At 51.8% G+C, this 12,865-nt stretch overlaps 1 protein-coding gene across 2 annotated transcripts in view; it reads right to left on the minus strand.

Annotated features, from left to right (window-relative positions):
* Kiaa1755 (KIAA1755 ortholog) overlaps nt 1-11,904 on the minus strand; it is a 31,686-nt gene extending 19,782 nt beyond the window's left edge. For both annotated transcript variants that reach the window (XM_048349177.1, XM_048349176.1), the window contains exons 1-2: nt 11,719-11,904; nt 2,414-2,611 (exon numbers count right to left, since the gene is read on the minus strand). In XM_048349177.1, the coding sequence (XP_048205134.1) occupies nt 2,414-2,611; nt 11,719-11,721 (201 nt within the window). In that variant the 5' untranslated portion in view covers nt 11,722-11,904. The remainder of the gene's footprint in view (nt 1-2,413; nt 2,612-11,718) is intronic.
* Nucleotides 11,905-12,865: the final 961 nt, after the last annotated feature.

Consider the following 12,865-nt stretch of genomic DNA (forward strand, 5'->3'; position numbering starts at 1 on the left):
CTGCTTTTATGTTAGGTGCTAGTTTTCAAGCAAAGCTGTTACTGAGCAAAGAAAAGGCAATGTTGAGAAGTCAAGAAATCTGATCCTGCTGTGAACTCACCAGATGACCTTGGAAAGACTATCCCAGCCTTTTAAATTTGGGCCCCAAGATCACTTTTGAGTTGAATGTTTATCATTTATTTGTGGGCTTAATACTTAATTTTCCATTCCTGGGTAAGAGGATGGCAGATGAGACAAACCTATTTATCTATCTCTCTATCATCTACTAGTGGCTAGCTCTATCGTGTGTGTGTGTGTGTGTGTGTGTGTGTGTGTGTGTGTGTGTGTGCGCGTGCATGCGCGCTAGAGCTTGAACTCAGAGCCTGGACACTGTCCCTGAGGTGTTTTTTTGTTTTGTTTTGTTTTGTTGTTGTTTTGCTCAAGGCTAGTACTCTACCACTTGGACCACATTTTACTTCCAGCCTTTTAGTAGTTAATTGGAGACAAAAGTCTCATAGACTTTCCTGCCCAGGATGGCTTTGAACTGCGGTCCTCAGATCCCAGCCTCCTGAGTAGCTAGTATTACAGGTGTGATACACCAGCTCCAAGCAGCTTGCTGTGTCCTTCCTTCCTTCCTTCCTTCCTCCCTCCCTCCCTCCCTCCCTCCGTCTCTCTCTTCCTTTCCTTCTTTCTTTCTCTCCTTATTTCCTTCTTCCTTTCTTTCCTTTTTAAACAGGGTGAGGGGCCAGAAAGTCTTTGAACAGCTACAGGGAATGGGTACAAGAATCCCTTTCTGTAGAGCCTCTCCACAGGGCTATGTAGAACCAGCGTTCAACAGTGACACCAAGTGGCAGTAACATAAACTGCACTCCACTGATAGAAAACAGTTCATTTCTCCACTCTTGGAAGAGGCTGGACTTGAAGTCCCAGTCTTCTGTAATTGTGTGTACGTGTGTGTGTGTGTGTGTGTGTGTGTGTGTGTGTGAAGTTGGGGGAGGGTAAATCTCCAAGGAGTGACGCCAAACTTCCTGCTAATTAAGTAGATATTTCCTGCAATTATTAATTGACACCATTGTGAACTCTGACCATATTTCCCCTATAGGGTAAAACCAGCTCCTCCCTGCTTTACAGTTTGGATGCTTTCTATCTGTCACCTTTCATGAGTCTGTTTGTGACACCACCTGTTCTCCAGCCTTCTGTGCATCACCTAACAGCCTGCTTGTCATTGCATTCTCACGAAGCAGCTCAGTCGTATTGTACAAACAGAAATCGCTGTACCAAGGCCGGCTGCATTGGTCATGTTTGGTGTTCACCATGCCTCGGTCTTACCCACCATTTCCATACTAGCTCCTAAATGACACACGCAGTCCCAGCATTATGCTTTGCCCCTCATCTGCTATGTCCCTGACAAGCAATGAACAATTCAAGAAAGGCTGGTGGGGCCTAAGAACCACTCTGAGGTTCTCAAGGCTGGGGAGGGATTGAAGTGGAGTATTATTAAATGACAGTGTTGCAGAGAATGTTGGGTAAACTTGTGAGGGGTACAGGGACCTAGTTCCTGTACTGGGCATCAGAAGGTTTGAGTTTCTCAGGACTCTCCTGCCTTTTACTTAAACCAGTCTTGTCCGCTGCGCTTATGAGAATATGCCAATCCAGCATTTATTCCACTGGGCTGTAGTGATTGGTCTAGCAATGGACATGTGACTCAAATCTGGCCAATCAGGATACATCCTTGAGATTTTGTGGTGTTTGTTTGTTTTTTCCTATCTGCAGTTGCTGAGGTAGAATTCATTTTCCTATTCAAAGCAGGGAAGAGTTCTAGAGCTTCTTTGGGCCCAGTCTTTGGGAAACCTGGCCTGGAACAATGCTGCCAGCAAACAGGGAGAGGTAGAACTCATCTTCCAGGACTCCGTCCTGGTCTAACTAGGAATTCTACTATTTACAGCCACAAGTCTTGCCTAACACATTTTGCTCTTCACTCTGCCCTAGAAGGAGAAAGTCAGGACGTCGAAGTTTGAAGGGTGACCTATGATGAGTAAGTCCCCCTCCTTCCACAGCTCCAGGAAAGCTCTGGGCTGGTCTCCGCTGTTTGCATGGACGCTGTTCTACCGTGATAGTCTGCTGATGCCCACCCATGGGGTCAGTTCTTAGGCAGCTCCTGGGGCCCTGGGAACCCCAAGGGCACCTCTCCCTGGAAGCCTTCCTTCCTGCCAGTGGAAATGCAGACACCATTGACCTCTCGGGGTCAGAGGGCCAAGGGCCAATTGACCCTCTTGTTCCATGTGGGAGGCTGACACCTCCCTTTGGGCAAACAGTGTCCCTTAGGGAATCACCCCACACCCTCATGATGCACTTAGCCCACCTCCTCTGCTGGCCTCTGGCCCCTCTCTCTTCTGAGAGCGCTTGTCCCCCACCCTGCACCCTCCCAACTTACACAGGCTGCTTCTCGAACTTGCTCACATAGGCGCTTGGCAGGGATCAGGAAATCCAGGAGGAAGCTCAGCCCGTCCCCCCGGAAGTCGGAGTCCAGGAGCCGGAACACCTGACCCAGGACCGTAGGTGCTGTGGCCTCAAAAGGGGGGTAGAGGCCCGCCAGGGCATGCTGGATGGCTGTGTCCAGGGATGGGGGTTCCTGTGGGGAAGAGAGGGAGGATACAAAGGAATAGCAATAAAAAGGAACTGGCCTACCTGCTGTGACTTTTGTTCTCTTTTTTAAAAAAAATGGAGCCAGGTGCTGGTGGCTCATGACTGTAATCCCAGCTACTCAGGAGGCTGAGATCTGAGGATCTCAGTTCAAAGTCAGCCTGAGCAGGAAAGTCCTTGGGACTCTTACCTGCAAGTAACCACCAAAAAGCTAGAAGTAGAAGTGTGGCTGAAATGGTCAAGAGCTAGCTTTGAGCAAAAAAGGTGAAGCAAGAGTGCAAGGCCCTGAGTTTTAACTCCACTGCCGGCATGCATACACACACACACACACACACACACACACACACACACACACACACACAGAGACCGAGTTAGCCCAGCAAGACCTGTGGGACTTGGGATCTGCAGAAGTGCGGGGTGATGAGGTTGTGTTGCTTTAAGCGTCTACATTGGTGGTCATCTGCCACAGCAGCAATGGAAAAGGAACAGAGCACAGCACACAGGCTCCTCTCCCGCTTGGCTTCTGCCACAGGGCCTGGCACTGCGAACAACATGTCCCTCCCTGAACTACACTTCCCCATCTGTCAGAGCGAGTCGGAGGTTTCGGGCCAGCTACACCAATAGGATCCATGGGTTATGATTTTTAACTCTTTTTGTTTGTCTTGAAGCTAGGTTTCAAGCTCCCCGGGTTCCAGGCAGGCATCACCTCCCCTGGCTTCCTTTGTAAGTGTTAGGAAGTGCAATGGGAGCCATTCTGGCTGCCCCTGGGGAGGGTAATCTTTGGACATCTGCGGCTGAGGTGCAGCACAGAGCGGGAAGGGAATGCACCATTTTACACACAGAACCTCTGAACATGGGGTAACAGAAAGGTAACTTAAAGCCAGAGTGCTCCCTTGCCTCCTGTCCCTGCCTTCCCCGGGGCTCCTGGAGGTGGCGATTGCCAGGGTTCGGTTTTGGAAGAAGAAACCAGATCAGAAAAGTGTTGTCCTGTTCTGCCACCCTGAAAAACCCCTCCGCTAGCTCAGAGGGAAATTTCTCTTCCTGAGCACCCAGCATTTCCGTGGCACTTGCCCTGGACCAGCACTGGAGCGCTGGAGCTTTCTCCCAGAATGCCCTCCGGGGGCACCCCTCCTGAGAGTGGATGCTCCTTGCTTTCTGCCTCCCTCCTCAGCCTCAGCCGGCCCCTTCCCTCCTGGAGCCTTTTGTCACATGCAAACCCGGCTGGACTCTGTTTTGTCTGTAGATTTATTTTTGTTCGGGGGAACCAGAGTTTGAACCTCAAGGCCTGGTGCTTGCTTTGTGCACTTGCGTGGCTAGTGCTCTATCTCTTGACCTGCTCCTCCAGCCTGGCGTTTCACTGGTTATTTTGGAGAGTGGAGTCTAGAACTCTTCTGCCTAGGCTGGCCTTGAGCTTGGATCCTTTAGATCTGAGCCTCCTAAGTAGCTGAAGTTACAGATGTGAGCCACCAGCGCTCTACCTTTTGTGCGGAAAGTTGATCATCCACGGTCACTTCTGTGATTTTTAGCTTTCCTTTTTGGCACCTGCACGATTCATACTCACTGTTTCTTCTCAAGTCCATTCACTTTTTTTTTTTTTAGCAATGGACATTACTTAGTTTCTACCATCTTGCTGGTGATAAGGAAGCAGCCAGTCTGCTTGGGTTCCAAGGTTGTTTATGTCAGTTACTTTTTGTTTGTCCCAGCCAATTCCTTCACTTACCGTGCCCCACGCCTCATGTGTGAAACAGACAGTAATTTGCCTGATTTAAAGAGTTCACCAAGATTGAATGGGATTATTATCTGTGTCAATTCTCTGCATAGGATTCGTGTTTAGCAGGTGCTCACTAACCAGGAGCCATCTCTGGGATTGTGGTGATGTGTTAGGGTCCTGTTACAGTCACACTGATGTCACCACTGTATGTGGAAAAATTTGTCAGCTGGTACAAATAGAACACAACTTCAAAACCACACCAATGAGGCTTTCATTGGGTGGTTTCTATATCATTTATATAGATACACTTACATGTATTGTAGAACTTACTAGTAATTACAGCTAATTATGTCAGGTGTTTATATAAATAATAATATATAAATACATAAGTGCTGGCGACAGAATCCAGAGCCTGCGTGTTTGCTTGCTTTCTCTCTTCCTTTCTTTCTTGCTGCCAGTACTAGGGCTTGAACTCAGATCCTGGGCACTGTCCCTTAGCTGGTGTTCTACCACTGGGCCACAGATTTACTTCCAGCTGTGTGTGTGTGTGCGCGCGCATGTGCTTGTGTGTAAATAAGAGTCTCACCAATTTTCCTGCCTGGGCTAGCTTCAAACCTTGATCCTCAGATCTCAACCTCCTGAATAGTGAGGATTACAAGTGTGAGATATCAGTGCCCCACTTGGCAAGCACCTATTTATTACATAAAATATATTTTACTGCCCTAATTTTATTTTTAAAAATGCTTTTTAAAGTAGCATTATACTTTACATTCGGGTGCCACGTGATCTCCTCCCAAAGGCTCAGGCAGCCCCTTCCTTTCCTCCAAAGCCAGCCTGCCATGCATCCGAGGTGCATTTCAGATCTGCTCGCCAGAGGACGGCTTCCCATCCTCTGCAGAAAACGCCAGAGCTCAAAGTGGCAGACTGCCACACCTGGTTCCGTATCACTCACTATGCCTGCCTCTAGCCACTCGTGAATCATGAACTCTGTTGCTCCGTGTGCCTCAGTTTCCTTATCTGTAAACGTTCTCATTCTGTCCTACACAATGAGGATCTTGGGGATGGAAGGGGGGGGAAGGGAGGTCTTGCTGCTGTTCTTCTCAGCAGGCAAAGCTCAGCCCTCTGGGAAGACCCCTCCCACAGTGCCTTCTGGAATCCCCTCAGCCCCTCCCCCTCCCCAGCAGTAGCAGCCTCTGTGCGGTCTGCAAGGTGCCAGCCCCACAGGATGAACCCAGGGCTAAGCAAGGGCAGGTAGAGAAACAGAGGCTGACCTTCCTCCCCAAAGTCATGGAGAAGAAGAGAAAGACGGAGCTGGAATCCATCCCAGGCTGCTTGGGTGTCACCAGCCTGGGGGAGAGGGTTGTTCTTCCTGGTCTCCAGTAGTTCCCCCAAAAACTGGCTCTGAAAGAGCAGGCCTGGTGGGCTGAGATGCCCTTGGCTGTCATAGAGGTCTCTGCTCAACACACTGTGACCATTGAACGAGCAGGACTCCCTGCTCTTGGCCGCTCTTTGCCTGCGTGGTACCTGCTACAGGTGGGGGGGGGGGCGGGGGGGAGCGGCAGGTCCTCATGGCTGTCAGGGCCCTGGCAGCTGCAAGAAAGAGCGCTGACCGCTCGCCATCCTAAATGAACCCCACAGCCGGGCCTAGGACCACCAAACTGAATGAGGCTGTGGGCCAGATGTGGGCCCCTCAAATGATTTCCGTGAAACTTGATAGACGTGTTTCCATTCCTGCACAGCAGGCTGCGCTTTCCCGGTGCCTGGGTAGGAGCCAAGGTAGGGTGTGACGCAGAAAAAGGAGACTGGGAGACAAGCCAGAGCTGTCACCACACGCTGACCCCTTCCTCGGCAACCCAGGGCCGGCGATGGAGCGCAGCACACAGACCCGGCACCAGCAGAACAGGCCCATGGCAGGCGCTGCACAGGGCTCGGCGTCTGGGGGACCCCAGACCCTTGGGTGGGGTCAAGGGACATAGAAAACCAACTCGTCCCTGCCATCGAGTCTGGGTGGGACAGGAGCGGGACAGGAGCTTCTTTGCAAGAAGCCTTGGTTAATATTAAACTGTATATATTTGTGTGTATACTTAAATATATACTAAATATATATGAATATACTAATAATGCTGATATTATATATACATATATATATAGAGAGAGAGAGAGAGAGAGGGAGAGAGAGTGTCCTGGGGCCTGAACTCAGGGCCTGGGCACTGTCCTTGAGCTTCTTTTGCTCAAGACTAGCACTCTACCACTTGGTAGTTTAGTGGCGGTAAGAGTCTCACACTTTCCTGCCTAAGCTGACGTTGGGCCATGATCCTCTGATCTCAGCCTCCTGAGTAGTTAGGATTACAGGTGTGAATCACCAGCGCCTGGCCTAAGGGTTATTCAAGCAACACTACCCCACTGAGAGGTCCCCCCTTCCAGCCTACTCCCCAGCCCCAAACTCCACTCTGACTCTGAGGTTATTTTTATTTATTTATTTATTCATTTGCCAGTCCTGGGCCTTGGACTCAGGGCCTGAGCACTGTCCCTGGCTTCTTTTTTTTTTTTTGGCCAGTCCTGGGCCTTGGACTCAGGGCCTGAGCACTGTCCCTGGCTTCTTCCCGCTCAAGGCTAGCACTCTGCCACTTGAGCCACAGCGCCGCTTCTGGCCGTTTTCTGTATATGTGGTGCTGGGGAATCGAACCTAGGGCCTCGTGTATCCGAGGCAGGCACTCTTGCCACTAGGCTATATCCCCAGCCCCCTCTGGCTTCTTTTTGCTCAAGGCTAGCACTCTACCACTGAAGCCACAGTGCCACTTCTGGCCATTTTGTATATATGTGATGCTGAGGAATCGAACCCAGGAGGCAAGCACTCTTGCCACTAGGCCATATTCCCAGCCCTCTGAGGTTATTTTTGAAGAACATTTTCCATACATTAGGATCTACAGAACGTGGGTAAGGCTCAAGTGTAAATGGGTCTTAAATAGAATGTTAACTGCCCTTGCCCTCCCCACCCCACCCCCTCAGGCTGTGCAAGCCAAGCTTCATAAGGCGGTGGTTATTTTCTTTCTAATTTGCTGGATTTTCCAAAGGCTGGGGAGCCGCTCGTTGAGCTGTTAAAACCAGGGGGAAACATAAAAGTGTGACTGTGTGTTTTTAAAGTTGGTTCCCTTTCCAAATGATCTTGCCAGATGTGGCTGGGGCTGCTGAGCTTCAGGCTGAACTTCCTTAAAGGTCTGGATCTGTCCACTGACCTTAACAGGAGAAGGTTCTGGCAAGAGAAAAGACCAAGAGGGGTTGGGAGGCGTGGCTCAGTTGGTAGAGTGTTAGCCAATCAGAGAAAGTGGCAGGTACCAAGTTTGAGTTCCCATGGGGAGAAAGAAGAGAAGGAGGGAGGGGAAGGAAGGGAAGAGAAGAGGGATGGGAAGGGAAGGGAGGAAAGAAGGAGCAAGGACCAAGAATAGCCTTGGAGCCCTGTGGCCACGGCTGGGGATGGAGCTTGGAGTGCCTCCTAGCTGTGCTAGGACCTAGGTGCCCTCCCGAGCACCATCTAGGAGAGGTGAGAGTCTGCCTCTTCCTTCCTGGGTGACCTTAGCTTGTAAAAGGGGCATCTTTGGGCCTATCAGTCTCCAGGGGCCTTTCCAACAGGGCATTGTAGAACTGCAGGTATAATCAAACTCAGGAAAGATCCCAGCTGGGATGTGGTTTCTAAATGGGGTCCTTTAATCCTCCCTGGGTAAGAAAATTTCAAAGATCTGCCTCTGTCACCTTTCCTGTCCAGGGGCTCAGAGATCTAGCAGCATGGTGACAAAGGCCTCCAGGGGCCTCCCAAATGACCCGGGAGACAGAAGTGGGCTGAGCATGAGACAGTGACTCCTCCAGCCCCGTGGCCACAGGGGAGCAACAGGAAGCCACGCCCCCCACCGCACCAACACCAGCCTAATGGGACTTTCGCCCAGATTTGCCTGTCTGCTGACTTTTTTTTTTTTTAAGTAAAATCTCCTGATACTTTGAAGGTTGGCCAAACCAAATACATCTGTGGGCCAGATGCAGCCCAGCAGGTGTCAGCTTGTGGTCTCCAGCCTCAGCTACCTGGGACCCTCCCCTTTGAACTTGTCTAGATTCTAAAGCCAGCATCCTGGCCGCCTAGACATCGCAAAGTTCTTGCTCATGTCCAACTAAAACATCTTGAGCTCTAAGTTCTTTTTATTTGCCTGTGGGTGGAGGACTAAGAATTGGCTCTTCATTAAAAAAAAAAATCTTTCAAAACGAGAAAAACAGTCCTGATGCAATGAACAGAGAACCAAGTAGGCATCAGAAAGCTCATGTTCAGGTTCAAGTCCAGCTCTGCCCTGTGTCATCTGACATCTCCAGCCACTTAGCACCTCTGCCAATGCTGCTGTCTCTCCCTCCCTCTCCCCCGTGCCTCAGGCCTGGGACTCACCCTTTCCCATCCGAGCCACATAACAGTAACAGATATAACCAGAGCAACTTCTCACTGAGCAAGTCCTCATTCTAACGATATGCCCAATTTTATAAAATGCATATTTGGGGGAGGGAAAAAAGCGGGAGAGGACAAGGGAAAGTGTGAAATTATCCAAAAAGAAACATACTCATTACCTGACCTATAACCTTTCTGTATATCACCTTTATAATAACAATTTAAAAAGAACAAAAAGAGTATTTCATTCCTGTTTTACAGGCTAAGAAGCTGAGGCCAAGGCTATCTTATTAGTCCAGCTGGGGCATGAATATGAGCAGCCATCAATCCGCTCTCAGCCTACCTCTTCTACTTCTCCTATAGAACCTTTCTGTTCTAGTTAGCCCAGGGCTTCACAATCATCTATGTGCCCTGCGCGCCAGGTTTTCTTGTAAGGGTCACGTATCCTCATTTCTTAGTTATGTGATCTTGTTTATATAATATTATGTTAAATTGTTGGTTCATCCACTTCTATTTATTTGTTTTTCTCCATCATTTGAATGAGGTTCCCAGCTTTTTGTTTTTATGTTTCTCTTTGACACTACATCACATAGCTACCTTTGCTCAGGCTAGCCTCAAACTTGTGATCCTCCTGCCTCTTCCTCCTCTGGGATTGCAGACTTGTACCACCATGCCTGACTGATCATTCTCTATCTGTCTCTCTGTGTCTGTCTGTCTGTCTGTCTGTCTCTCTCTCTCTCTCTCATTGTTACTAGAGCTTGAACTCAAGGCCTCAGGCTTGGAAACCCAGTCCCCTTGGAGAATTCTCTAACATAGATCAGCCTGCCTTAATATTTTTTTCAGGTCCTTTCTGTTTATAGCAACAGATACTGAATTTCCATAGTGATAATGTGAAACCTCCTATTGAAATATATTTTAGGTTTATAAAGTTGATTTAGGGGAAAATATTGAGCAAATAAGTAGATTTTATTCTTTGCTTGTGATATGTTATCTAGTATGTGGATATATAAAAGCTGTTCCACCAGGTGTGAGAGCTCAGCCTGTAATCCTAACTACTTGGGAGGTGGAGATCAGAGGGTCAGGGCTTGCAGCCAGCCGGGGCCAAAAGAAAAAAAAAGAAGAAAAGTTTGCAATGTCACAGGTGCCTGTCGCCTCAGCCACATGAAGAGCATAAATAGGAGGACTGCATTCCAGGCCAGGCATAAAGCAAGACCTTATCTCAATAAGCATGTGTGCACGGGTGCACGCGCGCACACACACACACACACACACACACACACACACACACAGCCAGTGGAATGGCTCAAGGGGTAGAGCACCTGCCCAACAAGTGCAAGAAAGAAAAAGTTATTCCAGGGATACTAGAATTTGGGAGACGTGGGAAGAGGCCTTATACTCTTTCACTGTAAGATGCTCTCGAACAGAAGCCGTTAATCACCCGAGCCCACAAAAATGACAGCTGTGCTGGCTGCCATGACGAGAGCTGCGTGACGTGACGTGACGTGCTAGAGTACAGCCTGGGGACGTGGTGGGAAGGCTATGGAGGAGTTACTATTGGGGTGGGAATATCCAGGATAAGCAGGAATGCCTCAGGTAAAGGGGTCACAGCCTCCCCACAGAACCAGTGTGAACAACGGTGTCTTTCTAGAAGTTCACACACACTGGGTATGGGCCGTAGCTCTGGGTGACTGATCGCTGAGGGCAGATCTCGGGTTAGAGCTGCCCTACTGTGCACTTCCTGATGGGGTGACTTTGGGCAGTGGTTTAGCCTCCCTGAGCCAGAGACACCGGCTGCTCTGCTGTTAAAGCACTCAGCACAGGGCCTGGAATATAAGCAGAGAGTGAGGAGCCATCCGCTTATGCTAGCTACCCTCAAACAACTCCGAGAACCATGTGTGTCCGTGTGTTTTGCTGGCGTGTGGACTTGGGCGCCTGGCTCTGCCCCACACCTGTCATGTCCATGTAGAACCACATTCTGACCGTGTGTGAGGGCAGGCGGGCCAGGCTGGGGTGTGTGAGAGGATGCTAGTGTTCATCCCTGTGGGCTGGTGTAGTAGTGTGAGTGTGTGTGTAAACACACCTCTGTGTATTCTGCCTGTGGATGCACACAGGAGTGAACACCCACCCAGATTCAATGTGCAATCTGGCGGACCACAGTCGAGGGGCTAAAGCCCAGGCCTGGCCTCCCCTTCTGGCTCACAAATCCCGCCAGTTTTGAGCTTGGAAAAGCTCCTGCACAGTCCTGCAAAGTCTGGGTCTGTGTGGAGCTGGGCTGGGAGTGTCTGAAAGCAACTGCTTTTCTTTTTTCTTCCCCTATTTTGGATCTGGGTACTAAACCTAGCACTGCTCTCCAAGGCAGGCCCTACCTTCCCAAGGACCAGTCCGGAAAGCCCCAGGTAGGAGGTGGGCCCCCTGCCCTCGCCCACCCCACTCCTGTGGGAGCACCGGCTGCACACTGCATGTCTGACATTCTGGCCACACAGTGAAAATACCCCAAGTTTTGGTAGGCGCCTCCTTCCTGGGTCCTGCTGCACCCTTCGCCCACCCTGCCTGGCTGTGCAGGGCTGCACTTAGGGGATCCCCGTCCCCATCGTGAGCCCCACATTGACAGGACAATGCACCCAGCTGGCCCTCAGCCCCACGTCTAAACTGCAACAACACCCCAAGCTCTCTGTCCACGACGGCAGGGTTGCATTTCCTCCAGCTCAGATCTGTGTCCTGGGCCGGGCAAGTGGAAAGTTTCCAAGCCATCCCAGCCAGGATGCACGCAGCCCCGGATGGGCTCTGCGCCCCTGCGCCCCTGCGCCCCTCCCATGCCCCGCAGGACTGGGGACAGACAGTCACGCAGACCCAGGCGGCACTGACAGACAGTCTGCTCCCTGAAAGAGTCCCCCCACCCCCCCACCCCCCGCGGTCCCTTAAAGGGGCAGAGCACGGTGGTCCAGGCCTTGGCCGGCGTTACCATGGTGATGCTGGGGCTGCTCCTCGCTATGCTATGCGGCTCCGTGCATCCGCGGGGCCTTCTGTCCTGTCCCGCGCCCAAGTGGCCCCCTGCTTAGCCCTGGAGCCGGCCCAGCGGGTGGGCCTGGGGCGCTGGGTCCGGCTTCATCTTCCAAGGCATAAAGAGCCGGGAGAGGCGGCAGAGAGACACGGGAGGACTGGACCGAGGAGGAGAGAGGGCAGAGAGGGAGAGAGGGTGGATGGACGGGAGTCCGGGCGTCCCACATACCGAAAGGGGCGGCCCGGGGGCGGGGCGGGGAGTCAGCCGGCCTCTCCCCAAGTGGGGTGGATGGGAGGGGGACAGCAGCCCCTTTGTGCAGCGCCTGCCCCTCCCTCTGTCCTCCCCCCACCCGGGGCTGTGGGTGATGAGAACCAGGCGCCCCTGCTGCCTGCTGCACTCCCAAACGGGATTCCCACCTCAGCTCCAAGCCTCCAGCTCCTGCTCCAAGTCACCAGCCCAGCTCCAAGTTCCCAGCCCCAGCCCCAGCTCCAGGTCCCCAATCCCAGCTCCAGGCCCCCAGCCCCAGCTCCAGGTCCCTAGCCCCAGCTCCAGGTCCCCACCCCCAGCTCCAGGCCCCCAGACCCAGCTCCAAGTCCCCAGCCCCAGCTCCAAGTCCCCAGCCTCAGCTCCAGGCCCCCACTCCCCAGCTCCAGGTCCCTAGCCCCAGCTCCAAGTCCCCAGGCCCAGCTTCAGGTCCCTAGCCCCAGCTCCAGGTCCCCACCCCCAGCTCCAGGCTCCCATCCCCAGCTCCAGGCCCCCATGTGCCCACAACAGCTGAGTAAGAGCAGTCTTGAAAGGTGGGCTCTCACAAGCCTCACTTTCCCCATCTTGCAGATGGGATGCGGTGGTGGAGATGAATCCAGCACCGCCCCTTAGGCTCAGTAGCTGTGACAGCATTGGTCCACACACAGGAGAAGGTGTCCCTCCACTCACCCTTCCCCTGCCAATCCTCCCTCCTCATGACCACCCAGTTAAGGGATCTGCCAGGGGGGCTGGTGTGGGGGGGCTCGGCTCTCCTCTCAGATCATGACTAGCTGCATGACCTTGGCCAAGCCGTTGTTCCCTCCTGAACCTCACTCGGGTCTGGAGAGACACTGAGAAATTACAT

This window comes from Perognathus longimembris, chromosome 6 (genome assembly GCF_023159225.1).
Source record: "Perognathus longimembris pacificus isolate PPM17 chromosome 6, ASM2315922v1, whole genome shotgun sequence".
Lineage (NCBI taxonomy): Eukaryota > Metazoa > Chordata > Mammalia > Rodentia > Heteromyidae > Perognathus > Perognathus longimembris.